Consider the following 26,934-nt stretch of genomic DNA (forward strand, 5'->3'; position numbering starts at 1 on the left):
AGGGCACCCTTGTGAGTTAACAGTCCGTCGCGTAACTGGAACTCATCGTCTCTCAGCGAACCCCTACGCAGCTCCTCTATTTTGGATTGTGCAAACTGATCTACCTGCAACGCGCGTCGTACTGCGTCCAGGTCGACAGCGATGGCAGCGCACGCCCACGCCTGCGGTGCAAAAATGTGCCTGGCTGCTATTGGCGCCGCTTCCTCAAGATATTGCGGTTTCCTGGAGAGCGCATCGGCTATAACGTTGGAGTCCCCTGGGACGTACTCTATCCTGAAGTCGAAATCCGCGAAGAACTCTGCCCAGCGCATGTGTCTTTGGCTCTGGAGTTTCGCCGTGCGCCAATACTCTAAATTCTTGTGATCCGTGCGGACCTGCACTGTGTGCTTGGCTCCAATGAGGAAATGTCGCCACGCTTTGAATGCTGCGTGAATGGCTAACAGCTCCCTGTCCCATATGGTGTAGTTTTGCTCCGCTTTGCTGAGCTTTCTGGAGTAAAAGGCACCGGGTCTCCAGTTTCCATGTGGATCTTCTTGCAGGAGTACGGCTCCAACCGCTCTGTCTGACGCGTCGGTCTCTACTCGTATGGGCTTGCCTGGATTCACGTGCAGCAGCTGCTCCTCGGAGGCGAAAAGGCTTTTAAGCTTCTGAAAAGAGCGCTCCGCCTGTTCCGTCCACACGAACCTCTTTTTCTTGGAACTGAGAGTGTCCGTGATCGCTGCCGTCTCCTTTGCAAAACCTCTGATGAATTTGCGGTAGAAGTTGGCGAAGCCGATGAATCTTTGGACTTCCTTCCGATTGCGAGGGCTCTTCCAGTCCAACACCGCGCGGACCTTGGCGCTGTCCATGGCCAGCCCCTTGTCGGACAGCTTGTAGCCTAGGAAATCCACGTCCGTCACATCAAACTGGCACTTCTCTAACTTGGCGTAGAGCTTGTTCTCCCGTAGTCTCTGCAGGACTTCCTTTACGTCCTTCTCATGGGCCTCCTCCGTTTCCGAAAAGATCAGGATGTCGTCGAGGAAACACACGCATTTCTTGTAGAGAAGTCCCGCTAGCACGTGATGCATAAATGCTTGAAAGACGTGAGATCCATTTTGGAGACCAAATGGCATCACTCTGTATTCGTACGTGCCCAGAGGCGTGAACATGGCCGTCTTCCACTCATCGCCCTCCCGGATGCGTATGAGGTTATACGCTCCACGCAGATCCAATTTGGTGAAGATCTTCCCCTTCCTTACGGTTGCCAGGAGATCATCTATCTTGGGCATGGGGAAGGCCTTGGGTTTGGTCTTACTGTTTATGAATCGATAGTCCACAATGAGTCTTTTTTGGGGCGTGTCCTTTTTCTTTACAAAGAAAACAGGACTGCCCCCCACCGCTTTCGATTCTCGGATGAATCCGCGCTTCAAATTGTGCTCTATGAACTCCCTGAGGTCTTGCATCTCGTCCTCAGACATGGAATACAGCTTTGCAGTCGGCAACTGCGCCCCTGGCACCAGGTCGATGGCACAATCATAAGGCCTGTGGGGCGGCAACTGGTCAGCTTCCTTCTCGCAGAAAACCTCCAGGAACCCCTCGTACTTGCGGGGTACTGCCTGCACCATGCCAAGTTGCAACTGCTGCTCAGCTCCCTCCTCCTGGCTGGACTGGATGCAATGTTGAGCACAGTACGATGAGCAAAAGGTGATCTGCCGTTGGTACCACGCTACAGCAGGACTGTGTCTCTCCAGCCAACTCATGCCTAATACTATAGGCGTGTCTGAAAGGCGGGTGACATTGAAGCTGATGACTTCTCGATGATTTCCAATCCTCATCACCATGGGAGGCGTCTGTTGCACAACTTGTCCTCCTAGCAATTTCCTGCCATCCACCGTGACTACGTTCAGAGGTGTTGTCGCTGGCAGAAGCGCTATGCGATGCTGCTTGACAAAGTGCGTCCCCACAAAATCTGCGTTGCTCCCAGAATCAATCGTGATGGGGACTTCCAGGGTGGTCCCATTCGGCAACTGAAGTGTTGCAGTGAGCTGCACCGCTGGCTTGGGTGGTAAAGGGTCTGTGCGTTGCAAAAGCGCTGGGGACTGCTCTACAGATTCGCCTGGCTGAGCCCCAGCAGCTCTGCTTCCAGCCAGGCACTGTCGTTTCCCTGAGGTTGCTCTGCTTGCATCATTTCTGCTGCAACAGTTGCTAAAGCTGCAGTGTGTTTCTGCAGCCTCTGGGGACACTCTTTCGCCATGTGCTGTGCACTGTCGCAAATGTAACACTTCCTGGTCCCTCTAGGAGGCTTTGCCTTTACTGCACCGGAAGCTGGGGCTCTGGCTGTTGCTTGAGCCTTAGCACCACCAAGTTCCATGGGCTCCTCCCCCTGCCTTCCCAGTGGCGAAGGATGTGACTGACTGAACTCCCTGGGGATGAAAGAAGACGTCCTCGCTGGTGGACGCACCTGACGTTCTTCCTCAGTGTGCCAAGGACGTCCCTCGTGCCTTATCCCAATCGCCAAAGCCCTCTGCACAAGCTCCTCCAGGGTCTGGGGTCTGTCTCCCCTGGCAAGTTCATCCTGAATGGGACCGCTGAGCCCCTCCCAGAACAAATCCCTCACAGGTGCACAATCCTTCTCCCAGCTTAGCGCAGTCAGTAAAGCAAAAAATCTGGAATGGTACTGACGCACAGTGGCTTTGCCTTGCCGCAATCCAAAAATTTCCCTGCGTGCAAGATCCACATCTACAGTTGACTGGAAGCAGGCATCCATTGCTTTAATGAATTCATCTGCATCGCGGCGGGCAGGGCCATCTTCACGCCACAAATTGCGCAACCAGTCTCTGGCCGGCCCATGCAAGTGAGAAACAATAAACCCCACTTTCTCCTCCTCATCTTTAAAGTCATGACGAAGCAAGTGCAATGCATACAAAACGTCTGCTCTGAAACTGGGGTAGTGCTTCAGGTTCCCATCGAAGTGGGTGACTAGGCGGCCCCCCCTCCGTCCAAGTCCAATCCCTTCTGATCTGGACCCTGGGAACCCTTCCCTGCTTGCACGTTCCCACCTGGTTTGCAGGTCCTGGCAGCGCTTCTCCATTTCGTCATGCTCCTTCTGAGACGCAAGGACTGCAGCAGTGAGTTCGGAAACTGTATTTCGCAGAGCTGTCAACTGCTCCTCCGCACTCATGGCTGTCACCGTTCGTGAGCTTTGCAAAAAAAAAAAATTTTTGCGTTCTTTGGAGGGGACTTACTGTCAGAGCCACCCTGGGTCCCAGCTCACAAGAGACCGAAGTCCAGTCCAAGTTATATACAAAAGGTTTTATTGAAGATCATTGTCGTCATTACATCCAAACTCCGTGGCTCCGCATCTGTTACCCTTAGATGTTAGAAGTCCCCTCTGAGTCCGTCCCTCCCCTGCACCAATTTAAGAGGCCTGTGCTGCTCCACCTTTTCCTCTCCTTCCTTTTCCGCAGGGTCTTCCTGCCCCCCTGTGTTCCTTCTTTCCGGGACTCCCCAGAGGCTGAGTCTTCTCCTGCCTGCTGCCCCCTCCTTCGTGCTTTAGCACCAGGCTCCTCCCCAGAGCTCTCCCCACTTCCGCGCGCCTCCACATTTGAACTTGGCGCGCGTACGTTGCTCCTGACCTTCCTTTCAACAGCCACACTGCTCCCGGTACTGCTTTCCGCCCCTTCCGGCAGGACGTCTTGCCCCGATCTCCTTCCCCCCTCTGCTCCTTGTTCTGTTCCTCCCGACACACTGGTAACTCCACCCTCTTCACTCCGTTCCGGTGGAGAAGCAGGTCTCGATCTCCAACTCCCACTGGCGGTTCCCCCTACGTTCCCCTGCTCCTGACTGCTTCCCCCTTGGGCTCCCCTTGGCTTGACCAGGGGGGCCCCCTTTTGGGAATCCTCCGATTCACTGGACGGACTCATGGACCATCTCGGGTCATTGTCGTCCTCTTCCTCGTCCGGCTGGAATCCTTCTCCCTCACTCTCGGTCTCCTCCCTCCTCTGCGCCTCTCTCCCTGAACCCCTGACACTTGCCCTCATGTTTTTAAACCAAATGTCCTTGAGTTCATTTGCCTCTTTAAAATTCAGTTTGGAGGGACACACTTAATGTTCAACTTCTTCCATTTATAGGCAAATTGAATCTTGGCAAATAGTATGAAACTATCTGTATATTAATAAATTGTTGTTTTGCCTCTCTGAGCTTCACCCATCCTGCAAGTGATTCTGCCATCTGTCTTGCCTCTTCCTGCTTTGAACACACCCCAATAAAAATTTTTCGTTCTTTTGAATGGCTTGAATTCAGCTTGTGTTTGGCTATGTTATTATGAAAGTGTTGTTATGTTATTGTTTTGCTGTGTTGTTATGAAATTGTTTTTTTGTAGTGTATGTTTAAAATGCGTCCTGCTTCTTTGTTGTAAGCCGCTTTGAGCTTGGTGTGTGTGTGTGTGTGGAAAAAGTGGCATACAAGTAAAATGAATGAATGAGGGATCTAGGGGAAAGGTCCAGGTAGTGAAACCATGTATGGTCCTAATTCAGTGACTAGAACATTGGGTCAATATTTTTGAGTTTGAGGTTCATTGTGTGATGTTGGACAGGCAGCTGTCTTTTGCCCTTGGTTCTCCTTCTGTAAAATAGGAATACCAATGAAGTTAATAGTTCTTAATAAGATGAAGGTGTGATTAGTGGAGAGCTGCAGATGTGATGCAATAAAAATAAAGTGAGAGAGACATGTTAATGGTGGCATCATCCGCTACCAAGAGGAGCCGTAAGCTTCTGGACTTTGGCTGCACTCTCCTCATTTTATTTTTTAAAATGCAGGGGGTGGGGACTGATAATGGTGGGGTTTAGCAAAACTCCCTGTTCCCAATTGGTAACTTTCATCAACATGGGTAATGGTTATACTTTTTCAAATGCATCTGGAAATTAAATACTGTATATCTTAAAAGCTTCTTGGGGAGAGTATATAATATTAGCAGCTTCATAGCAGGTGCTGTTTGGGAATTCTAAGAAACCAAAAAAATTAATGCAGTTTTTAAATTAGAGGTTAAAACCTCTAATTTAGAGGCTTAAAGCTCTAATTAAGAGTTTTAAAAGTCTTCCATCTTAATTCAGAATGGCATCTGATTGTATCCAAACATAGATAAAAACCTGCTCCTTGATCTCAGGCACCATCATACAGAATTTGGTTATGATATCTCAAGAGGGGTCCGAATACAGAGCACACAAGCAGCTTTCCAAAACAGACAGTAGACGTTTGCTTTTTTTTCAGATTCTGCATTGTTCACAACTCATCCTCTTCTTTTCTCATTTTCTACATAGTCAAAATTTGTTGTGTGATGTGACAATAGTAGCTGAAGACATGGAAATTGCAGCTCATAGAGTTGTGTTAGCAGCTTGCAGCCCATACTTCCATGCCATGTTTACAGGTACTGTACTACTTTTTTTCTTACTTCTTGAAACTATAGCATAGCTAAATGAGTATACAAGGTCAAAACACTGCAGCGGAAATGGAATTGGGAGGGGTTGGGGGGGTGAGAGAGTGTTGAGACATCAGTTGCAATATTTGAAAATGTCAAGCTATTAACAGGCATGGAGGACTTAATGACTTTGCCATCTTATTGCTGGAGTTCATGTTTTAGTATTCTTTGCATAACTCTAAGTGACAGCTGGACTGTATATCTTGCCACAAATTATCAATGCCAGCTGGGGTTTTACTCCTTTTCTCTCTCTCCTTGCACTGCTTATGCTGTGTGTTTAAGGCTGAAATGTTAGTGGGTTTTCAGGGCACAAGAATGGTTGCATTTGTCTTTGGGGTTGGTGTGCAGATGGCCTTCCAGCTGTTGTGCTCTGAATTCCAGACCAGCATGACCAGTGGCCAGGAATGATGGGAACTGTAGCCCAACCTCATACAGAGGGCCACAGATTCACAGTCTCTTCTTTAGATGACTTCAGTGTCGTTTAGGATAAATATTCAGTCAGTCATCAGGAAAGTATTAGTATCGAAGCTCTGACTAAGCCTCCTTTCCCTTTATACTAAAGTTTCTTACGTTAGGAATTCTTATTTTCAGACCAAGTCTGCATTATTTTGATTCAGGTGTCTTCTTAAAAGATAGATGAAAGAAAAATATGGAGTTCTCATACAAGTTAGAGATTATTCCGTCAGCTTAAATGCTTTTTGTTTGATGTGTGTAATCAAATACTAGGTAGTCCATTGTTATGACCGGCTGTGGCTGTGGCTGAACACATTCCCTGATGGCTCTGGTCTCCCTTTACATGCCATTTTTATTTAGAAAATTATGATCCATCTTTGGGTCTTCAGAGGGGCCACCATGGTGGCTTTCAGATGTAATACAAGTAAAAAATGGTATATGCAATGGAATAATTAACAATGGCAGCAAGAGAACAGCAAAAAAAACCCCCTCAGTTTAAAAATTCACCTCTGTCTGTCCCATCTTCCGTTGCAATTGGGTTATGTGCTCTGGCTTCACAGGCAGGAGTTTTAGCATCTCTGTTGCCTATGCATGTGTAGAGTCTGGGAGTTTTTTGTTCCACTCAGAAAACATATTCCAAAAGGACCAAACTACTGACTATCCGGCTAGAATTCTAGTTCGGAGACTATTTCCTTCCTATCTCATCTGCCTTGTTTTGTAATTCTTTCCCATACTGCAGGGGTAGCCAACGTGGTATACTCCAGATGTTGTTCAACTCCAGTTCCCATTAGCCTATGCCAGCAGGCAGGGCTGATGGGAGCTGGAGTCTAGCAACACCTTGTTGGCTACACCTGCCAGGCACAATGGGCTGTATCCAACTAAGTAGGATTGATGTTGGGTACAGCCCAATTACATTGGGGCTGTACTACAGGTTGCAGTAGGCTTATGCCTGCTGTTGAGCAGAAGCAGTCAATCAATATCTTTATTGTGGTCAAAGACCAGAGCAGAAGCAGTTAAATATACCTTGGACAAACTTCATTGCTATTAGAGGCACTGGCTTTTTCTGGTCTTGGAGTCTTGTTCTGAATCCTCTTCTCTTGCAAATATTTGTGCTGGCACTGCAGATGGTCTTCATGACCAGCCTTTCAGCCTCCACAAGCTGACACCATATTTCCCTATTTTCTGGCTAGAGGTGAAATTGTTTTGAGAGACAGTGAATCAAATACTGCTGCGAATAATCCTCCTTGTGGGCTGCTAGAATTTTCTAAGACAGTTTCTACTGGTATCTTTTAAATATATTGGAAGCTCATTGTATCAAGTCGTTATTCCAGTTTGTATGAGTGCTTTGGTGCCCTTTCTGCATCATTGTCATGTTCTGAGTTTTACGAACCCATGAAGTTTTTAGGCCTGAAATTACAAATAGATATAGACATTTTAGACTGGCATCCAAGGTTGTCAGAGTTTTGTGCAGATCATAGCAGGAAGCATAGCTAAACCTGATGGTTGCTCCATAAATTCAAAATATTTTTCCAGAACTTTGTGGTTTTTATTGGGGATGAGGGGTGTCTTCCGAAAAGAGACACACTGATCTATATAGCTTCGTTCTGGAGAATAAGCTTTTCCTTTCTCTTCTCTTAGAGGAAAGTTTTTGTGCTGAGGAAGCCGCCTGGAACTTCAACATGTTGATGCCAATTGCCAGTATCTGATTAAATTAACAGAGCTATACAACCATGTATTGTAGGTGAAATGAGCGAGAGTCAGGCAAAGAGAGTTCGAATAAAGGAAGTTGATGGATGGACCCTTAAGATGCTCATTGAATATGTTTACACTGCTGAAATTCAGCTTACAGAGGAAAATGTACAGGTGAGTAGGAGGATACTGTCAACTCATCCTTTAATGGTATGCATAATGACACAAAAAGTAAGGCACTCCCCCACCCCTGTGAGGGTAATGACATTTATTTTTAGCATCTTAGTCATAAGAAGGATGTGTGCTTTTTAATAGCATTTATGTGATCTTATAGCACTTCTTTTTCTTGTTCAGAATAGCTGATACAGAACTTGCACTTTAAAGTCACCTGCTGTTTTACAGTCCTCAACAAGCCGTTTGGTAATTGTAGATCAAATATAATGGCCAGCCTTGGAAACAGTTGAGAAAGCAGTGGCTTGAAAGGGTAATGTTAAATATGCTGCATTTGGGTATAAATCTTTGCTGATGCACGTCAGAAGCTCTAGTGTAGCAAAAAAGGGCAAAGTTTGAATATGGATGTCAAATATACATATTGGTATCTATCATATTTAAATTGTCATGCATTCATTGCACTCGCCGCTGAAGTGGCCAGCAACAGCTAAATAAATAGCAAATTTTTGTTCTGCATTCTAGAGGAGCTCAAAAACACACACAGAGGAACAGGTTTATTAGTTGTCCAGGTTTTTAACTAAATAGGCATAATCAGCCAGCTTTCTAAATGAGAAGGCTGAACTCTGTTGTTGTTGTTGTTGTTGTTGTTGTTGTTGTTGTTGTTTTATTGATTTCTATTAGGTGGCGCTGTGGGTTAAAGCCTCAGCGCCTAGGACTTGCCGATCGAAAGGTCGGCGGTTCGAATCCCTGCGGCGGGGTGCGCTCCCGCTGCTCGGTCCCAGCGCCTGCCAACCTAGCAGTTCGAAAGCACCTCCGGGTGCAAGTAGATAAATAGGGACCGCTTACCAGCGGGAAGGTAAACGGCATTTCTGTGTGCGGCTCTGGCTCGCCAGAGCAGCGATGTCACGCTGGCCACGTGACCCGGAAGTGTCTCCGGACAGCGCTGGCCCCTGGCCTCTTGAGTGAGATGGGCGCACAACCCCAGAGTCTGTCAAGACTGGCCCGTACGGGCAGGGGTACCTTTACCTTTACTTTTACCTTTATTATATAACAACAATTACAAAACAAAAACAAAACTCAATTTCCCCCCGCTTCCCCCTTCCAGGACGGATCAGTCTGTTTAATTTGCCAAAATCCAGTCCGTGCCATTCTTCAGGATTATCAGTAAAGCATTTTATTAAAGGATGCCATATTTCAGCAAAATCGTCTACATAATTTGTATCATTCAGTGCATGTCATCTCTTTGTTAATTTATCTGATGCAGCAATCAACCATACGTTCTGTTTCCAATGAGAAATACACAGATGTTCCAGTCCCTTCCAATTCTTTGCCACTACTGGGCATGCTGCTACTAAAATAAAATTAATTGGTTCTTTATAACAGAGGTCCTTCTTTAGACCTTTTGTCCCTTCTTTAGAAATGATTAATCCAAGCTTGGGGTACATTCTGTATGTTGACCTGTAATACAGCTTTTTTCCTGTAAATACCCTCTGCTGAGGGTCAGGGAACAGGTACGTGTGTGTGTGTGTGTGTGTGTTTGTGTGTTATGCAGCCTGCTTTGTGCCTCCTAAGCTAGCCTGCTATCTGACTGCAGTAGAAGATACTGTCCCATCACCAGTCGTGAAATAAGATTCAGCCACCAGTCTGGTTAGCTTCTGTATCTTTAATAGAGAGAGGGGTCCTTCCCCTTGGGCTGCAAAATGTCTTCGGCCAGCCTGGTTCCTGGAAAAACTTACTGACCTGAAAGCTGATTTCCTTAGTTCCGCAGATGATAAGACTTAAAATGTCACACTAGCATTGCCTAATTGTTGCAACAATGTACTTAAGACCCTAGTGCAGTCATAAATAGAATAATATCACTGTTGGTACTGCCACATCCTTACTCGCTGCAGAACTGCTATGAGCTATGACTGCTGCAATAGCCATCCCTACAGATTAGGAAAAATGATTGTTCGCTTACCAGAAATCAGATGCCCATCTCTTTAGTGATTTGAGGGATTTGGGTTTCACTTTGCGAGCTCTGGTTTCTTACCTTACTAATCTTTCAGTGTATAATGTTCAGCGTTTGCAGTACTCAGGCTCAGCCAAGGTGGTAAATGTCATTGCTTGAACTATTAGGGCAAACTGCGGCATGTAAGAGTAGCAGAGATCTTGGTGCAGCAACATCAGCCATTATTCATGGACACTCTTCATTCAGCTTTATATACTGTTTATGATTCCAGCCTACATACTGCAATAATAAGCCGTCCAATGTGCTGTTATTACATTTCCTGAGTATCCATCTGGATCGCAGTATCTAACACAGTATTAATGATGGCAGCTGGTGTAGTCAACCTTTAACTCAAGCTTGTTTCCAAATCTGCCTAAAGATTCTTCTGCCTGGAAGGCCTCTGTGCATGTTTTTTAGTTAGAGTTGTGATGTGGCGCTTTGACACCAATGTAGGATCATATAATTGTAGAGTTGGAAGGAATCCCAAGGGTCATCTAGTCCAACTGGCCAGTTGCACTGAGAGGAGGGAAGGTGTAGGTCTCGATTTTAGCCGCAGAAGGGGTACATGACTTGTCTTCCTGTAGCCCTCAAGTGCTTACTTACCACCTCCTTTTAGCTAAGCTTTGATGCTGGAAGTCTGTTTGGGAAAGGGAAAAGTGTGAAGAGTTGCAGGGAGGTGAACAGTGGGTGCAGCGACAGTACAGCGCCTCTCACCTGTGCTCCTCTTTTTCTGTTAAATTTGATTGCCACCCCCTATGTGAATAGGGGAGAGCCACATGTAAAGCATGCAGAACTGCCAGCATCATATTAATATGGTTCTGAGTGTTGACATAGCTGTTTTTGCATATATGATATACACATGCGCACACATACACACACAGTCAGCAAGAGAATGACTTCTGTTACATAGCCAACATTTGGTATTCTGTTGCACTTACAAGTTGCTTCTTCGTTTTCACATATTTGAAGTGCTTTGGCCCCACAAAATGTCTTTCCAAAGTCATTGGGATTGGTACCTAATGCATTGATTACATGGAGATCCCCCATTGCCAAAGCTCTTTTATAAGCAGTTCGTTTTATATTTGTACTTGTAGCCTGTCTTCCACAAAACATAAGTCTCCAAGGGATTTGCAGTCTCTGCAAAGAGTGATGAAAGGGGGGGGGGGAGGACAACTATTTCCCCTGAATTAGGAAGGGAGTTAGAAGTAATTAAAACCTTACATTTTATTCATTTATGAAACTCTTAGTTCATATCCATCTCCAGCTAAAAGTAATTGTTTACTTGATTATGTTAATGGAGATGAAATGTGTGGGTTTCCATGTTTAGGACTGAGCCAGTACAGCAGAGCTTGTTTCGTGAAAAGTTTCCTGTACCCATTCACCTTCTTTTGGGGGGCGAGGGAGTGGAGGCTGTGCAACAGCACAAAAAGTTCATTCAGAGTGAGGGCAGGATGAATTGTCTTCACTCTGGTTATGGTGTCAGATTCTATTCAGAGTGGTGCCGATGTTTGCTCCCTTCACTCTTGCATGACAGTGTCATTGTCATCACTGCCTGTCAGGAGTGGGGAGCCTCTGTTCCGCAGGCCCTAATGAGGCCCGCAAGGCCGTTTTGACCCACCCAAGGTAAGGTGGAAAGCTCCTTACCTGGCATTTCATCCTGACAGGTGTTGTTTGTCTTGCTTTTTCATTGTGGACTTTGGAATGAAGCAGTTTTTCAGGATGGCTGAGCTCTGGGTAAGCCCTACAGGCAACTCACATTGGGTGTCTCCATGGAATTTAGTAAAATTTTAGTGTAAGGAGGCTAGACTGTGTATACTTCAAAGTGTGTTCTATTAGACACTAGGCTGGACTCTGATGGTAGAGAAGAGGTATAGCTGCAATTATGGAAACTAGAATCCTGTGGCTACAAATTGAGGGTCTCTGCAACTGATTCCAGAAGCATTAGATTTGGCAGCCTTTATGGGCATCAATTTATGCTCCTTCTTCGCTTCAGATGTTCATGTATATGCCACATTCCCTTTGTTTGCAACCTGAACAAGCAGGCTGCACGGTGGCTGTTCTCCTTCTTGATGGTAGAGAATTATATACAATTCTCTAAAAAAAAAACCCAAACAGCTGCTGTGCATTACTGTGGTATGCAAATGCTGTGTGTAATGCCCTCCATCTTGTATATAAATGGTGTGTGTAATACCAGTGATCTAATGATCTCGTCCTTTGCAATTTGAGTCCTATTTCCTGTTAGGTATGACTTGCCAGTATCTTTCAACTCATTATCTGGTACAGCATGTAGCATTTCTGACAAACTGTTTGGCCAAATGTTCACTAAACGCAAGAAAATGTCTCAAGCTGTTGCATAGTCAACACTTTCAACTGCAGCAATTAAGGATTTTTAACACCTAATAGCTTGCAGGCTTAAAAAAATTCCTTAATTGTTGGGATGGGTTTGACCGGTTTGACATAGAATTAAACTACTGTGAGTAATATCACACTATTTTGACTGAGACCAGCTTTACCCCCCGCCCCCGAAAGTAATCTTCCTCATAACATTTGTAGCTTCTTTCCTAAGCCTAATCTGGTTCAGTTTAATCGGTAGCTGCTTTGAGGTGTTAGGACTGTTGAACTGTTGTGGTGTTAGGCGTAATGGGAGAGTCGAAATGGGAAGCAGGTTGAGGAGAAGGGAGATCTGATAAGACAGGATCTACTTTTGAGATCATAGAAGAGTTTATAGCATGTATTTATGGGTGTCTTTGAACTATAATATAGGTAAAAAAAGGTAAAGGACCCGTGGAAGGTTAAATCCAGTCACAGGTGACTATGGGGTGTGGTGCTCAACTCGCTTTTCAGTTCAAGGGAGCCAGCGTTTGTCCACAGACAGCTTTCTCGGTCATGTGGCCAGCATGACTAAACCGCTACTGGCACAATGGGACACTGTGGCGAGTGCCATAGTGCACGGAAACGCCATTTACCTTCCTGCTGCAGTGGTACCTATTTATCTACTTGCACTGGCGTGCTTTTGAACTGCTAGGTTGGAAGAAGCTGGGACAGAGCCATGGGAGCTCACCCCATCGCACGGATTCGAACCACTAAACGTCTGACTGGCAAACCCAAGAGGTTCAGTGGTTTAGACCACAGCGTCACCTGTTCCCTTTGAACTATAATATACCATTAATTCAGTGTGACTTACAGGTAATAATAATACTTGCAATACCATTCATTCATTCATTTAATTTGTTCTTATACATACTGGGGTGGATCTAGACGTTCTCTTAAGTCCTGTTCTTTTGAGTGGAACTTCACACCAACTAATTCAGTTTGAATTCAGTCTGTTGTTGTTGTTAATTAGGGATTTTCTCCCTCTTCCAATAAAATTCCAAGCTCATTAAAACATACTGGGTTGCATCCATTGTTGCACCAGCAGGATTCCAATGGGGCAACAGGACTTCCTTTTCCTCTCTTCTCTTCCATTCCCCCCCCCCCAATTGCTCTGGAGCTGATTTTGAGGGTGCTCAGGGAGCTGGAGGGACGGAAGAGGAAGTCTCTTGAACATATGGAATTCCCATGCACCAGCAGAGCTGCAACATTGGATGCAGCCTAATGTGTTAAAAGCAGGAAAATCAATAGCAGCAAACCCAGCTAAGATAAAACAGAAGGTTCTTCACGTGCTGCCAAAACAAATTTGGAGTAGGTGCTGGGAAGGGAATCCCACAATTGAGGCACCATGATTGAGAAGGACCCTTCTCTGGTAAAAAGAGGCATCTGAAGCTTTTAGTATTCAGACTGTCAAAGAGGCAAGGAACGGGCTTCATTTTACCGTGCAGTGAGCCTCATAATCTTTGCCTCTTGCAGGATATCACTCCCAACAGCCCAAACTTGCTTTCTCAAATGTAACTCCCATTGACTTCACTGGACCTTTACTCTCAAAGTCAATAAATGTGTTTAGGCTTGCAGCCTAAACCTCGACAGCGATCTGCTAAGTCAGTACCTTGCACCTTGCTATGCAGTTTCTAGTTCTAGATTATTACTTCATGTTATCCCAAATTCTTGGAGCTGTGGCGGATATTTAGAGTGAGGCTGTGGGAGATTCGGAGGCAGTTGCCGGAGGTACACAGTCATCCTATTCAAGTGTTCAGTCTCCTCATAAGACTGAGGAAACGTGAGGAAAAGCAGGATGTGCTATCACGTCCCGCACCCCCTCTGGCATGTCATTGCTACCCAGGTTAGAATCCTTCATGTGTTTGAGGGGGAAGATCTGAAGTGAGAAGTTGCCTCCTATTCTTGGAGGCTCCCTATGTGATGATTTAGAAGGTGGCTTCCTGCTTCAGACCTTTTCCCTCAAACTTGTGGAGGGCTTTAAACTGTACCCCCACTTCTCACATCTTTCCTTTACTTGTGAGGAGATTGAACACCTGAATAGGGCCCGTATATGAAATATAAATGTCTGATGAATCCGACGTTCCCTCTGCACAAGCTATTTTAAGGTAATATCTACAATGGGAAGTGTAATTTTACAAAATGATTTACAGTAGGGAGACAGTTATGTATGTGTGTCTTGTGAGTGGACTTAAGAAAGCCTGTGTGATTGCCAGTAGAAAGACACTGATCTGTCTTAAAAGCTATTAAAAACATTCTAAGGAATGCTGAGTATTGTTTAAAGTATTTTTTAATACTTTTCAGGGCATGCTGCCTTTGCAAGGCATCTTACAAGACTAACACACATGAAACACAATTACAAAGCCGCACACAGATTCAAAGCAGCAGCAGCTATAAAAATTCTTTACCAAGTGCGGTATAACACAATTCTTTTTTTTATATAATATTTTTATTGATTTTCACAAAAAACAATAAAATCATTACATTAAAGAGAAAAAAAACATAAAATAAAACATTTATAACAGCTGTATACACAATCAACATTAAATCCACATTATGGGATTACTTGAATCCCTCAACTTCCCTCTACTCCTTGCCTTGGTTCCATTGTATTATCTTCATTCATGCATGTCAATAAAATCTTTATCTCTAATTACCTCCAAATTTAATCTATCACATTACAAGTGTTTTTTTTAAAATTCTGCTAATGTATTAACTTGCATGGTATAGCACAATTCAGCCAAGCACAGGCTTAAAGAAATGCATCTTTTGAGGATTTTTAAAGGCTATTGGGAATGAAGCTCCAAAAATGTGAGGCCTCACTGGGAGAAAGTGCACCTCTCATATCCACTTGCCCAACAACTCTCACTGATAGGTCAGGGAGCAGAAGAGCCTGAGGTGCCTGGGTGTGTGTGTGTGTGTGTGTGTGTGTGTGTGTGTTGTTTAGTCGTGTCCGACTCTTCGTGACCCCATGGACCAGAGCACGCCAGTCTCTCCTGTCTTCCACTGCCTCCCGCAGTTTGGTCAAACTCATGTTCGTAGCTTTGAGAACACTGTCCAACCATCTCGTCCTCTGTCGTCCCCTTCTCCTTGTGCCCTCCATCTTTCCCAACATCAGGGTCTTTTCCAGGGTGTCTTCTCTTCTCATGAGGTGGCCAAAGTATTGGAGCCTCAGCTTCACGATCTGTCCTTCCAGTGAGCACTCAGGGCTGATTTCCTTAAGAATGGATAGGTTTGATCTTCTTGCAGTCCACGGGACTCTCAAGAGTCTCCTCCAGCACCATAATTCAAAAGCATCATATATATATATTTATATATTTCCTGCCCATCTGACTGGGCAGCTCCCAACAAAATGTTAAAAATACAATAAAGCATCAAATATTAAAAACATCCCTAAACAAGATCCAAAGGGTGCAGTCTTTTAAGAGCTCCCATGTGTATAAATGGCAAATTCTGCCGTGAAAACTACACCTAAGTGGGGTTCTATCCTTTCCTGATTTGTGCTTATGTATTTTTTTCTGGCACAGTTCACTTTTTATACATATGGTGCCAGAGAACAGCATATAACATGGAACAGAACTGAGTGTAAATATTTGTTTGGAGGGAGAGTGTGCTGGGCAGCTGGGAACATTTTAGACAAGGCCACACGCTCGGTCTGTAAACAGTACTTGGACTTCAAGCAGAGCTATAAAAAAAAAAGTTGATCGCTTTAAAAAGGCCTTGTTTCAGGAAGCATGTGGCTTGTAAATGATTTTTAGGAACGACTTGCTACATCTGAAATGAATGAGGGCTAATAGCTTTCTTGGGTGAAATGTAAAGTGTTAGCATTAGCTTTGTGCTACAGATGTCAAAATTTATTTTTAGCCCTCTGCACTGCCACCCACCCACCACTACAGCTGTTTATCTTGACTCATGCTTTTCTTGAAAGACAAGCAGTGCAAACGCAAAGGATCTCTGCTTGAGGCATTTCTGCAGTTCTCTGCTGGTTCAGTGAGCCCTTGGGAACCCGGAAGCATCCTCTGTGCAGGGCAGATGAATTAAGTGCAGTAAAGTAAAGTCAGTGGTGTCTGTCCTCTTGAATGTGTTCCAGTTGCAGCTAGCATTCCGTGGCTTCTGTATTTAAAAGTGAATACCGTATACAACTGCTAACAGCCAATGCAGTATATACAAAGAAGCCCATTTTGTGAGCTTACTTAGATTTCATTGAGTCAATCAAATAAAGGGGTTGGGAATACAGAATTGGATAGCGCTTTGGAATGAAGCTGATCAATGTCAACCTCTTAAACACTAACCATTTTTTTATTTTTAATGCCAGCCCTGTTGTGCTAATTTGATTAAGTCCTACAGGGAGCAGTAGGAGAAGAATGAATAAACCTTTGAAAATAGAAGGAACTTTGTCCCATCGTAGTTCATGCGACAAAAGGGGCAACTGCAGTGACCCAATCCTTGGCAACTCATCTGGATTCAAAGGCCAGTGAGTCGGAATGATAGAAAATGAATAGAAATATCAGCCATAACTTATCTAGAATACAGGGTTTTTAAAACTTTCTCACAGCAAGCATCACAATCAACACTAGTACCGTAAATTTAAGGTGGTGACTTTAAAATGCAGACCTCTGTTGGTCATATTCTCTACCATTCTAATGTTTCTCCTAATACGTGTGCCTTAAGTTTTCCTTTTCATTGTTGTTGACGTTGGCAATGTGTGCATGAATTTGGTTTTGGTTATTGTAGGTGCTTCTCCCGGCAGCTAGTTTGTTGCAGTTGCAGGATGTAAAGAAGAGCTGCTGTGATTTTCTGGAAACCCAACTTCATCCTGTGAACTGTTTAGGCTTTCGCGCTTTTGCTGACATGCATGCATGCACAGATCTTCTGAACAAGGCCAACACTTATGCAGGCAAGTGCAACACCGATTCTAAAAAAACACACTTGGCTGGACTGTGGTTTTGTTTCTAACGCTGTCTAATGTGGCAGCCTTTTAAAATTGCTTGCACAAGAGGGAATTTGAGCTACAATGTTGGGGGATGTGAAAGTCTTAGAACTGACTGCCTTGACTTTTTGCACATGCAAGAAAAAAAAATCATGAAGCAACTAGGAAACGAGTGGATTTTAAAACCAGAAATTAAAACCACATTAAAATTTTAGGCACCAGTATAAAAAAATGAGTCTGTGCAGCCCAAGCCTTCCAGGGCTTTCTAACCTTATCCAAAAAAATTCTCCCAGATGCTCTGTAGACAAGCCCCAATGCTATAGGGAACCTTTTTGGCTCCATGAGCCCCTCTCTCCTTATCATGATAGGCTTTGCAGGTTTGACTCCACAGTTGTTTTGGTGCTTTGAAGACCCAAAGTTGGGAGTACAAAGTGCCTTGCAAGGAACTGTTAAAACAAGTGTTTCCCCCCCCCTCCTTTTTAGCAGAGGATTCCATACAACTCTCTTCCATGACAGTAGGTGTGTGTGGTAAATGCATAACTTCAACCATCATTCATTAGATGATGTCCTAAGTCATTCTATCTGATGGGTAGGTGGATGAGGCTTGGGAGGGACATGGCCTTGCAGGGCAATTTGGATACCCTAGCAGGGTAAGATTGGCCCATGGGTGAGAGGGTTCCCACCATAGCTGTCAACTTTTCCCTTTTCTTGCGAGGAATCCTATTCGGAATAAGGGAATTTCCCTTTAAAAAAGGGAAACGTTGACAGCTATGGTCCCCACCATATCATAGGGTGAGGAGCAGTCTCAGTGGACTTCTTCCTGTGACCTATATAGCCTGTGCACACTTGCATGCAGCAGTATCTTGGATAAAGGGCTGGAAGCTGGGGAAAGGTCTCTCTTACTGCAACTCTGCTCCTCAGCATTTTACCCAAACAGTTGTTCTAGCATTTGGGGCAGCAGATCAATGGCAGAGCTGAAGTTTGAGGAAGTGAGAGAAGATCCCTTGTCTTTAGTCAAGTCAGGTTTTAAGGCAGTGCAAATGAGTAGTTGATCTCTGAACTGCTTGACGGGCTCTGCTACTTGTTTGGATATGAGGCAATGGCTTGGCTGAACTGCTGATACAAGGTAGCGAGGAGGGAAAGATCTCCTTTTCCTTTAGGGCTCTCCAGCTCTCTGGGTACCCCTCCTTCCTGTGGGTCACCCCCCAAGAAACCATAGGAAAGCTGTCTGGGTCCTCTGAGCAGCTTAGAACATTCAAACAAGATTGGAGGCGTAGCTGAGAATTGGTGGACATGCTTTGTACACATGAACATCTCAAATTCAATTCCTGGCTGCTGCCAGTGATTATAGACCACGGTTGGGGAACAGATGGCTCTCCAGATGTTGCTAGGCTACAGTTGCCACAATCCCTGCTCATTATTGGTAGGGGATGAAGCCCATGTATATCTGAATGGCCACAGGTGGTTCCCCATCTTGGTCTTTGGGGAAGGCTTCTGCCTCCGTCTCAACAGCACACATTTTTCTTTTCCTTAGCTCAGCTGTAACATTTATATAATTTCAGAACATATTATTCGAAATAATTCATTTATCTGTTCCTCTTTCATGACAAAAGGAGTTGCCTCAAACAGTTAACAAGATTTCCTAGGCAACGAACTACATTCTAAACAGACGGCTGATCATAACAATGCCGCTTCAGATTCCTTATTTTTCCTATTTTTCTCGTTTCTGAGAACCTGAGTGTGAGAGAGCATAGATGTTACGAAAGGGGCAACTTGCCAATCACCTAGGCTGAATTGCTGCAGAATCTGTTGAGAATGTGGCTACTGTGTTTGAATAGCACATTAATCAGATTGGGTCCCTTTAAACTGTTGAATTACCATGTGGCAAGTGGGGCCTTCAACATAAGGTTGGCAGTGTGGAGTGCTCCTGTTTAGTATGTCAATCAGCCAGCCAGGACCCCCTTCTAGGTTACTCTATTTCCCTTCCATCTGGTTTCCTTTTCAGGGTTCAATGGCAGCAAGGCCAAGGAAACCACCTACTGGCAATACTGCAATCACATTTCAGTTGCAGCCTTTCGTAGAACCTCATAGTCTTCACAAACTGTCCAGCGCCAAACCCCAGAGAGTTTTACCCTGACTGCAGCCCCCATAGTCAGATTTACAGCATCCAAATCATGTCTTCTGTATACCACAAACCACCCCAAAGAACTTGATCAGCCATTTCCTCCACCTCCCAACATTCTGTCTCATTCCTCCCAACCTTGAACAGGCCACCCTGGAGGTGCACAATGCCCTGTTGTACTAACTTGCCTCTGCCACCCTTTCAACTTAAAAAAATAAGCAAAAATCCTCCAATGATGGACAGAAGGAAAATACCTCTCCTAGCCAAAGAACCCAACTCCTGCTGCGCTGCCTTGGCCATTCAGGGGCCAGAGTCCATTTAAACCAACTTTTAATTTATGAGCAAGGCAAAAGTCTTCCTCCCCAAACAGTCAGCATTCTTTGTCCACTGAACATACTCAATACTCATTGGGCTGTTTCTCCCCTTTGGGTATTTTTAGCAGAACTTCTGTACGTCTGCAAAGCTCAGGGCTCTGCCAAGCCTGCTTCTTCCCCTTTGGTGTGTGCCATTATGGCTACAGCTCTATCCACCCATTCACCTGAATATCAAATAATATTATCCCAAATGCTGTAATGATATTGTGGTGAGTTATTGTATTGGAATGCTTTATATATGTGCATTTACTATATATGAACTATGTGCTTTCCTCATTTTGCCATCGTGTGCCCCAGCAAGTAGTCACTGCAGTGGAAACCACTTGCTTCTATAGTCAGTACCTCTTAACTTGCATCGCACGGGTGTGTGTGTGTGCATTCAAAGATATTTTTCCCCTCTCTAAACAGAGCAGCACTTTACTGAAGTTGTACTTTGTGAGGAATTTCTGAACCTCGATGTAGAACAGGTGTGCAGCTTAATATCCAGTGACAAACTTACAATAGCGTCCGAGGAAAAGGTAAGGTCCCTTTCTCCCAGTTTGAAAGCTGCTTTAAAGAATCTTAAGGTCTAATCAGATACAATGGAAGCTTCATTCATGTGCCGCATCTACAACAACCTATCTCACACGGTTATTGTGAGGGTGAAATGGGGAGGAGAACCATGTACACCACCTTGAGATCTTTGAAAGATAAAGGTGGTATATAAATGTTAATAATAGTAATAATACATTTTATTGGATAAGAAGTCTTCAGATGATGATAACTGGACAACACCTGCCCCTGAAAAGACATATACGTAGGCATTAGGTGAACCTCCCAGGAGTGCAGGAACTCCAAAAGCAAGTTGCTATAATAGAAAATGGCGTTTCCTTCACCACAGATGGTAGCTGCACCCAGAGAAGGGTTTCCTAAAATGAGAGTGGGAAGGGGGAAAACCCAAAAACCTAGTTCCTGGGCTGTTTCATATGGAAGCAGACAAGCCTTCAGGTAACAAGGTCCGAAGTTGAGTAGGTAGGGCTTCAAATTACATGCTTATGCGCCAGCACTTTGGAAATGGACCAGTAGCAGGTTTGGGGCCATCTTCAAAGGTTGCCCTATGCGCAATGCATTATAGTTGGCCAACTTCAAGACTTTCCTTGAAGTACAGCTAAAGCATCCTACTTAAAAATGAGTAGTATACAATGATAGCGCAGATACTGGAATACACATAGGCCTACAAAGCAAGATCATATGATACTGAATGTGGGCCGAGATGTAGGTTAAGTAGAGCATGTGCTGAGTTTCGGCATATGGAGAAGCTGTTCTGATTGTTTTGTTTTTGCCACATGCCCATGTCCTGTGTGGGTTTCTTCCCTCGGTGAGGGCTGACACGCTACTGCAGCATCACTGTCCAACTCTCTGAGTCTTGGCAGTGGTGCAGTGCTGTCAGCCCACATCTCGGCCTGCTTTTAGAGCTGCATGACTCTTATCCTTTAATTAAATCCTCAGCAGATCTTTTGGTACCCTAGCTGCAAACTGAACTGAACTTCTATTAAGCATCCTCATAGACTGCAGATATATTTAGCACAGTATGGGAATTTTATAGATAATCCTTCTAACTCAAGTGGTAAGCGCTGACAAGATTTGTAACTGGAGACCACTAAAAACAACAACACCGAGTTGTTGGCATCCTTGGGGGAATTCTCTTCTTCCCCACATGCCCTATGCCCTCTCTTAATATGCTCATAATGGTCAGGAACCACCCCCACCCCCCGAACAGCTCGTAGGGAGAGCAGAGGGTTAATCATTTCACCTGACAATGAGAAATGCCTGTGCCGATGAAAGGATCAGCTTAGCACGATGCTGAATTCCACTCCAGCAGCTTGCGAAAACACAAACATTTTCATCAAAAAGCTGAACCTCAGTAAGGGCTGGATCTAGACACATCAAAGAATCATTTCAGTAAAATGCATTGTAAACTTTATATGAGAAATCGGGTTGGCAAAAATGGAACTCCAAAGCGCCGTCAGGTGTCACAGTGTTACAATGCATATACAGTGATACCTCAGGTTACAAACACTTCGGGTTACAGACTCCGCTAACCCGGAAGTATTACCTTGGGTTAAGAACTTTACCTCAGGATGAGAACAGAAATTGCGCGGCGGCAGCGGGAGGCCCCATTAGTGAAAGCGCGCCTCAGGTTAAAAATGGTTTCAGGTTAAGAACGGACCTCCGGAACGAATTAAGTTTGTAACCAGAGGTACCACTGTACAATGCGGTACTGTACTGAGGATCCTCAGGAGCCACAATAATCCTTTAAGGAAGTGAGAATATACTCCATCCTCCTGACAGCTTATGAGAAGCTGAAGGTGATTGGGGAAGAGACGACAGAGGAGAGCAGCCACTTTCAAAAGGAGCAAGATGCTTGGGGTGAGAGAGGGAAGCAGCTTGGGCTTGGTACCCCTTTTTAACCATTTAGAGAGTGAGAAGGCTACTGGCATCTTTAAAAAGATAGGACCTGCTGAGGATAACCTACAGAGTGTGGGCAGCAGCTGTGGCTCCTTTCCTGTGCTACTGACCCCTGATGGAAGGGTGTCTGTTCTCCACGCTCAATTACAGCACTCTCAGAGAAGGGCTTCTTAAGAGAGAATAATATGTGAATCTGCTCTGTTGCCCCCCCCCCAAAAAAAGGTTCAAAACTCATAGTGTGTCCTTTTGTTACTCAAGGTGTTTGAAGCGGTGATCGCATGGGTCAACCACGACAAAGATGTGCGACAGGAGCTCATGGCACGCCTGATGGAACATGTCCGCCTGCCATTGCTCTCCCGGGAGTATTTGGTTCAGGTAAGTAAAAAGTAAGCATTTGATGTGCACACCCTCTCTCTTATTCTGTACAACCTTAAGCGTACAGACTTAGCCGTAGGAACAGAATATTTACCATTAAGGAGACAGAATCGCTTAACTACAGGTAGCACTTCTTGTAAGGTTCTACCAATCTGCTCAGCGTTCTGTATCTTGGTAGTTACGACTGGGTCTTTTTTTATCTTGTTTGTGTCGTGCTTTTTGGAGAGTGTGAAACTTTTGAAAATATTTAATAGTGGAAAGGGTAAGGCTCCGTTAATTTGGAGGAATCACTTCATCAACCTAACTAGCAAAAAAAAAAAAAAAAAAAAACCAACCCAAAAAACCTACACCTAAATTTGAAGTGACCTGCCTTAAATGGTTTATCGCTAAGAATCTGAATCTGCAGCTATACTAGAACAATTGTGTACTGGTTTATGCTTTCCTTGATATTTTGTTGAAGGGAATTAATATTTCCTGTTGCCCTAGGAATGTAGGAAACCAGCTTAAATGAAGTCACTTTGGTCCAGCTGGCAGGGCTCTCCAGAGTTTAATAAGGGACAACCCCATATTTACCTGGAGGTGCCAGGGAGTGAGTTTTGAAACTTCTGCATGTCATGCAGAAGGAAATTGGCAATATTCACCTCGTTTTTCCTTGAGCCCATTTGTTTTCATTTCTTTGAATAAGTTACCTTGATCTTGTTCAGAAAAGTACTGAAATGTCTTTGCATAGGACAGAACTCCAAAGCACACATAAGAAGTGACACTCAAACTGCATTTTTTTGCCAGGGTATACAGCTTCTGTTCTTACCTCTATATTCTGATTTCTCGCCTGTAGGCATTCACCTTCTTGAAATGCCTTTTCTTTATAGGGTTCCAAAAATTTTGGAAGCACCGTGCTTACATCTCTTATTGAACAGATCCAAAGGGCTTGTATTTTCTTTCTTAAGAGGGCTGGCATAGGGGTAATCTTGATATGAACATGCCAACATATTAGTACGCACCTGTTGTGTAGCAGTACTTATTAAGACTTTTGTCCACATGTTTAATGCGCAGAGAGTCGAAGAGGAACCACTTGTTAAAAACAGCAGTGCGTGTAAGGATTACCTCATTGAAGCGATGAAGTACCATTTGTTGCCACTTGAGCAAAGGGCTCTGATGAAGACCACACGAACAAGGCTGCGAACACCAGCCTGCCTTCCAAAAGTAAGACCTGTCACTCTTGACTACCTGGTTCGCCATTTAGTATTGCATTGCATTATGGGAAGAGAACGTTCAGCAGAGATGTAACAGATGGATTTAATTATGCGGCGGTCTTACTGAAAATACAGTGATTTTGGAGTAATTTAAGACAGTCAAATGGGACATATACACACACACACACACACACACACACACACCAGTAGGAAGAGGCGCACCACAATCCAGTAAGCGAATTTAGACAATCAAATCTAGAATGTCTTTCTTTCATATTTGTTAGTAGGGTTCTGCTTGTTCAAGAATATTGGGGTGCCATGACGTAACTGGCAAGACTGTCATGGTGGTTCAGCAGAGAGACTCTTGTTTTGCCTGTCAAGAGCATCTGCCTTTTTAGTGAGTAGAATGGAGGTATTTGGTTCCATATGTGTCCCATGAATTGTCAAGGTGACCACTTAACAGAAGGAGCAGCATTATAGATTATAGCAAGACTCTTCTCTCCTCCCCCCCCCCAAAAAAAAACACCCTGGTGGCAGCAAAGTTAGACAGTAGGAGTAGGACTATATCTCCTCCTTATTGATCCCTGTGTACTTTGGTGGTGGAACTCTTTCTCCTGACAATCGCCTTGGCAGAAGTAGTCTCCAAAAGAAAAGGGGAATACAGGAAGTTCAAAGATGCTATTCTGATACATGATGGGTATGCGTAAGTGAATAGTTCCTAAGTTTATTGCTCTAGCCAAAGAGCATGACAAACTACTCTGAGACACGGAATAGCAACTTGTAAGAAATGATCAATTTTCCATTGTTGTCTCCATTTATGTGACTAAGCAACAAGGTTATTTACGATGTGTTTCTTCCTTTGAAGCTGATGGTGGTGGTCGGAGGACAAGCACCCAAAGCTATCCGCAGTGTGGAGTGTTACGATTTTAAGGAAGAACGGTGGCACCAAGTTGCTGAGCTGCCTTCTAGAAGATGCAGAGCAGGTAGCTGCTTAAATTGATAGTGTTGCTTACATAGCTAGGTAACTCCATGCCAACAACTTCCTTTTAAGAAGGATGTTTTTTTTATGTCTTTAAACAAAAGAGCATACATGGTCTGCAGAGACCAATACCTGAAATGTAGAACCTTTTCTTTCAGGAGTGGTATACATGAGCGGACTTGTCTTTGCCGTTGGTGGTTTCAATGGCTCCTTGAGGGTTCGTACGGTGGATTCATATGATCCCGTGAAGGACCAATGGACAAGTGTTGCTAGCATGCAAGACAGAAGAAGTACTTTGGGGGCTGCTGTATTAAACGGACTTCTGTATGCTGTGGGAGGATTTGATGGAAGTACAGGTATAGAGCATTTCATTCATATTGTACTTTGCATTCTTACTTTGAGATGACAGTCTTCTAGATCAGACCTCACCAGTTTGGCGCTGTTCAGATGCTTGGCAGTACAATTCCCATCAGCCCCAGCAAGTTGTTTTACACTATTAAAATTGTGCTTATAAAAATGAAAACACAACACGCAGTAATTCATCTGAGTGAGACCAGCACTCTCAAGCTCACGCTCATCTCCGTAGCTAATGATAGAAAAGCGTTCATAAGTTCTTAATTCCTGTTAATAGTTCATGGAGAAACGAATGAATAATAACTTCTTTCTTCATAGCTTTGTGTACTGCTTTGTTACAGGTCTATCATCAGTAGAAGCCTATAATATGAAGACTAATGAATGGTTTCATGTAACTCCAATGAACACAAGGAGAAGTAGTGTTGGTGTAGGTGTAGTTGGAGGTAAGGTCTCCACTTAAGACTAAATTGGTTCTGGTGTCCATGTGACTAATAGCTATTCACAAGCTTAACTCCTAAATACACCATATGTTCATAGCAAGCACTTTGCAAAGCAGACTAGTCTTTTCAGTCTAACTCCATCTTCAGATGAAGTATTTATTAGTCCCAGGAGTGCCCTCTGCTGTGTTCTCTGTGAATTTTTCCTAACCACCTTAGTACAGTATTTTTATCTTTATTTTATTAATTTTTTGCTTTCCTTGTGCCAAGGAGAAAGTGGCAGTGTGCTGCCTGCTATATTAAGAAATAGCTATAGTAGTCAGATTTTATTGGCCAGCTGAGAAGCTGAATAGTCCTTTTTTTAAAAATGACTGCTCATGTTTTAAAATAAAAATAAAAATCTTGAATTAAATGAATATGATTGAAAGAGAAATGTCTAAAAAAATATTTAAAGAGAAAGTATTTGTTTCTTCTGAAATGTATGAATGATTTAAACTGAACCACAACCTATCTGAAGTAGACAGCTCAGATAAGGCTGCCTTGCTTTCGTTCAGCTTCTTCAAAGTGTGAGTCCATCAAACCTCACAAAAAAGGACTTGAGTGGAACCTGACAAGTTCTCTTCATAATAGACCCTTGTTGAGAAAAGCCCATTTAGCACAAAGCATCAAATGTAAACGTCCACGCTAAATGGTTTTGCATTGTTTCAGTTACACAGAGCACAAACCTTAACTATTTTATGTGGAAGCTTTCTCATTCAGATCAGTCACCCCTTTTAACACAAAGGCTTCTAGGTTTAATCCTCTGTGAAATGCACATCATACAAATCTAATGCAGCCTTCTCCAACCTTGTGCCCACCAGATATTTTTGGGCTCTTTACTTCTATCACCGAGCATGATCAGTGGTCAGGAAAGACAAGAGTTGTGGTCCAAAGCACTTGGGCGACACCAGGTTCGGGAAGGTTGACCTATCATCTACTGGTGTATCTGTATATGCAGAATTTGTTAATCCTCTTTCCAGGTATGCTGTATGCCGTCGGTGGCTATGATGGTGCATCACGTCAGTGCCTTAGTACAGTGGAGTGTTATAACTACAGTTCAAATGAATGGAGCTATGTTGCAGAGATGGGCACTAGACGTAGCGGAGCAGGTGAGTAAACAAACTTAAATGAGAACTCTATGTGTCAAATGGAAAAAAATGCAAGGAATCCCAAAGTTTTTGGGGGTTTTTTTAAAATAGTCATGGCAGGTACACATATCTTCAAAATCCAAATAGCTGTCTTACTGTTGCTTGAACTTGTTCCTGCACCTCCCCCACACTTATTGCTATATATGGGACATAATTCCTGAACCAGGAAATAATTGCATTTATTGGAATATGAGATGTCTCTCTGATCAGATTTTAGCTTGTATTGCAGGATTGAAGAGAGTCATCTCACCATTCATGCTTTACCATTCTCAAGGTGGGGTGACGGGTAGGTGTACATTTCAAATATCAATTGCTATCAGTTTCTTTGGAAGGAACTGACATTGTGAGTTGCAATCAGGAAGTGTTCTCAAGATAATCTTTCTTTGTAGCTAATTTTTAAATTGCTG

The 26,934-nt window shown here is 44.0% G+C and overlaps 1 protein-coding gene across 2 annotated transcripts in view; it reads left to right on the forward strand.

Moving 5' to 3' along the window:
• KLHL2 (kelch like family member 2) overlaps nucleotides 1-26,934 on the forward strand; it is a 43,849-nt gene that overhangs the window by 10,752 nt on the left and 6,163 nt on the right. Inside the window, exons 3-12 of one of the 2 annotated variants that reach the window (XM_079991404.1) lie at nucleotides 5,298-5,404; nucleotides 7,650-7,771; nucleotides 16,863-17,025; nucleotides 19,963-20,072; nucleotides 22,261-22,377; nucleotides 23,431-23,580; nucleotides 24,436-24,553; nucleotides 24,708-24,905; nucleotides 25,245-25,346; nucleotides 26,360-26,488. In XM_079991404.1, the coding sequence (XP_079847530.1) occupies nucleotides 5,298-5,404; nucleotides 7,650-7,771; nucleotides 16,863-17,025; nucleotides 19,963-20,072; nucleotides 22,261-22,377; nucleotides 23,431-23,580; nucleotides 24,436-24,553; nucleotides 24,708-24,905; nucleotides 25,245-25,346; nucleotides 26,360-26,488 (1,316 nt within the window). Of the gene's footprint in view, nucleotides 1-5,297; nucleotides 5,405-7,546; nucleotides 7,772-16,862; nucleotides 17,026-19,962; nucleotides 20,073-22,260; nucleotides 22,378-23,430; nucleotides 23,581-24,435; nucleotides 24,554-24,707; nucleotides 24,906-25,244; nucleotides 25,347-26,359; nucleotides 26,489-26,934 lie in introns of those variants that run through there. The other variant, XM_079991405.1, reaches the window with a different exon arrangement.

Source organism: Podarcis cretensis (assembly GCF_951804945.1).
Source record: "Podarcis cretensis genome assembly, chromosome: 9".
NCBI classification, from domain to species: domain Eukaryota; kingdom Metazoa; phylum Chordata; class Lepidosauria; order Squamata; family Lacertidae; genus Podarcis; species Podarcis cretensis.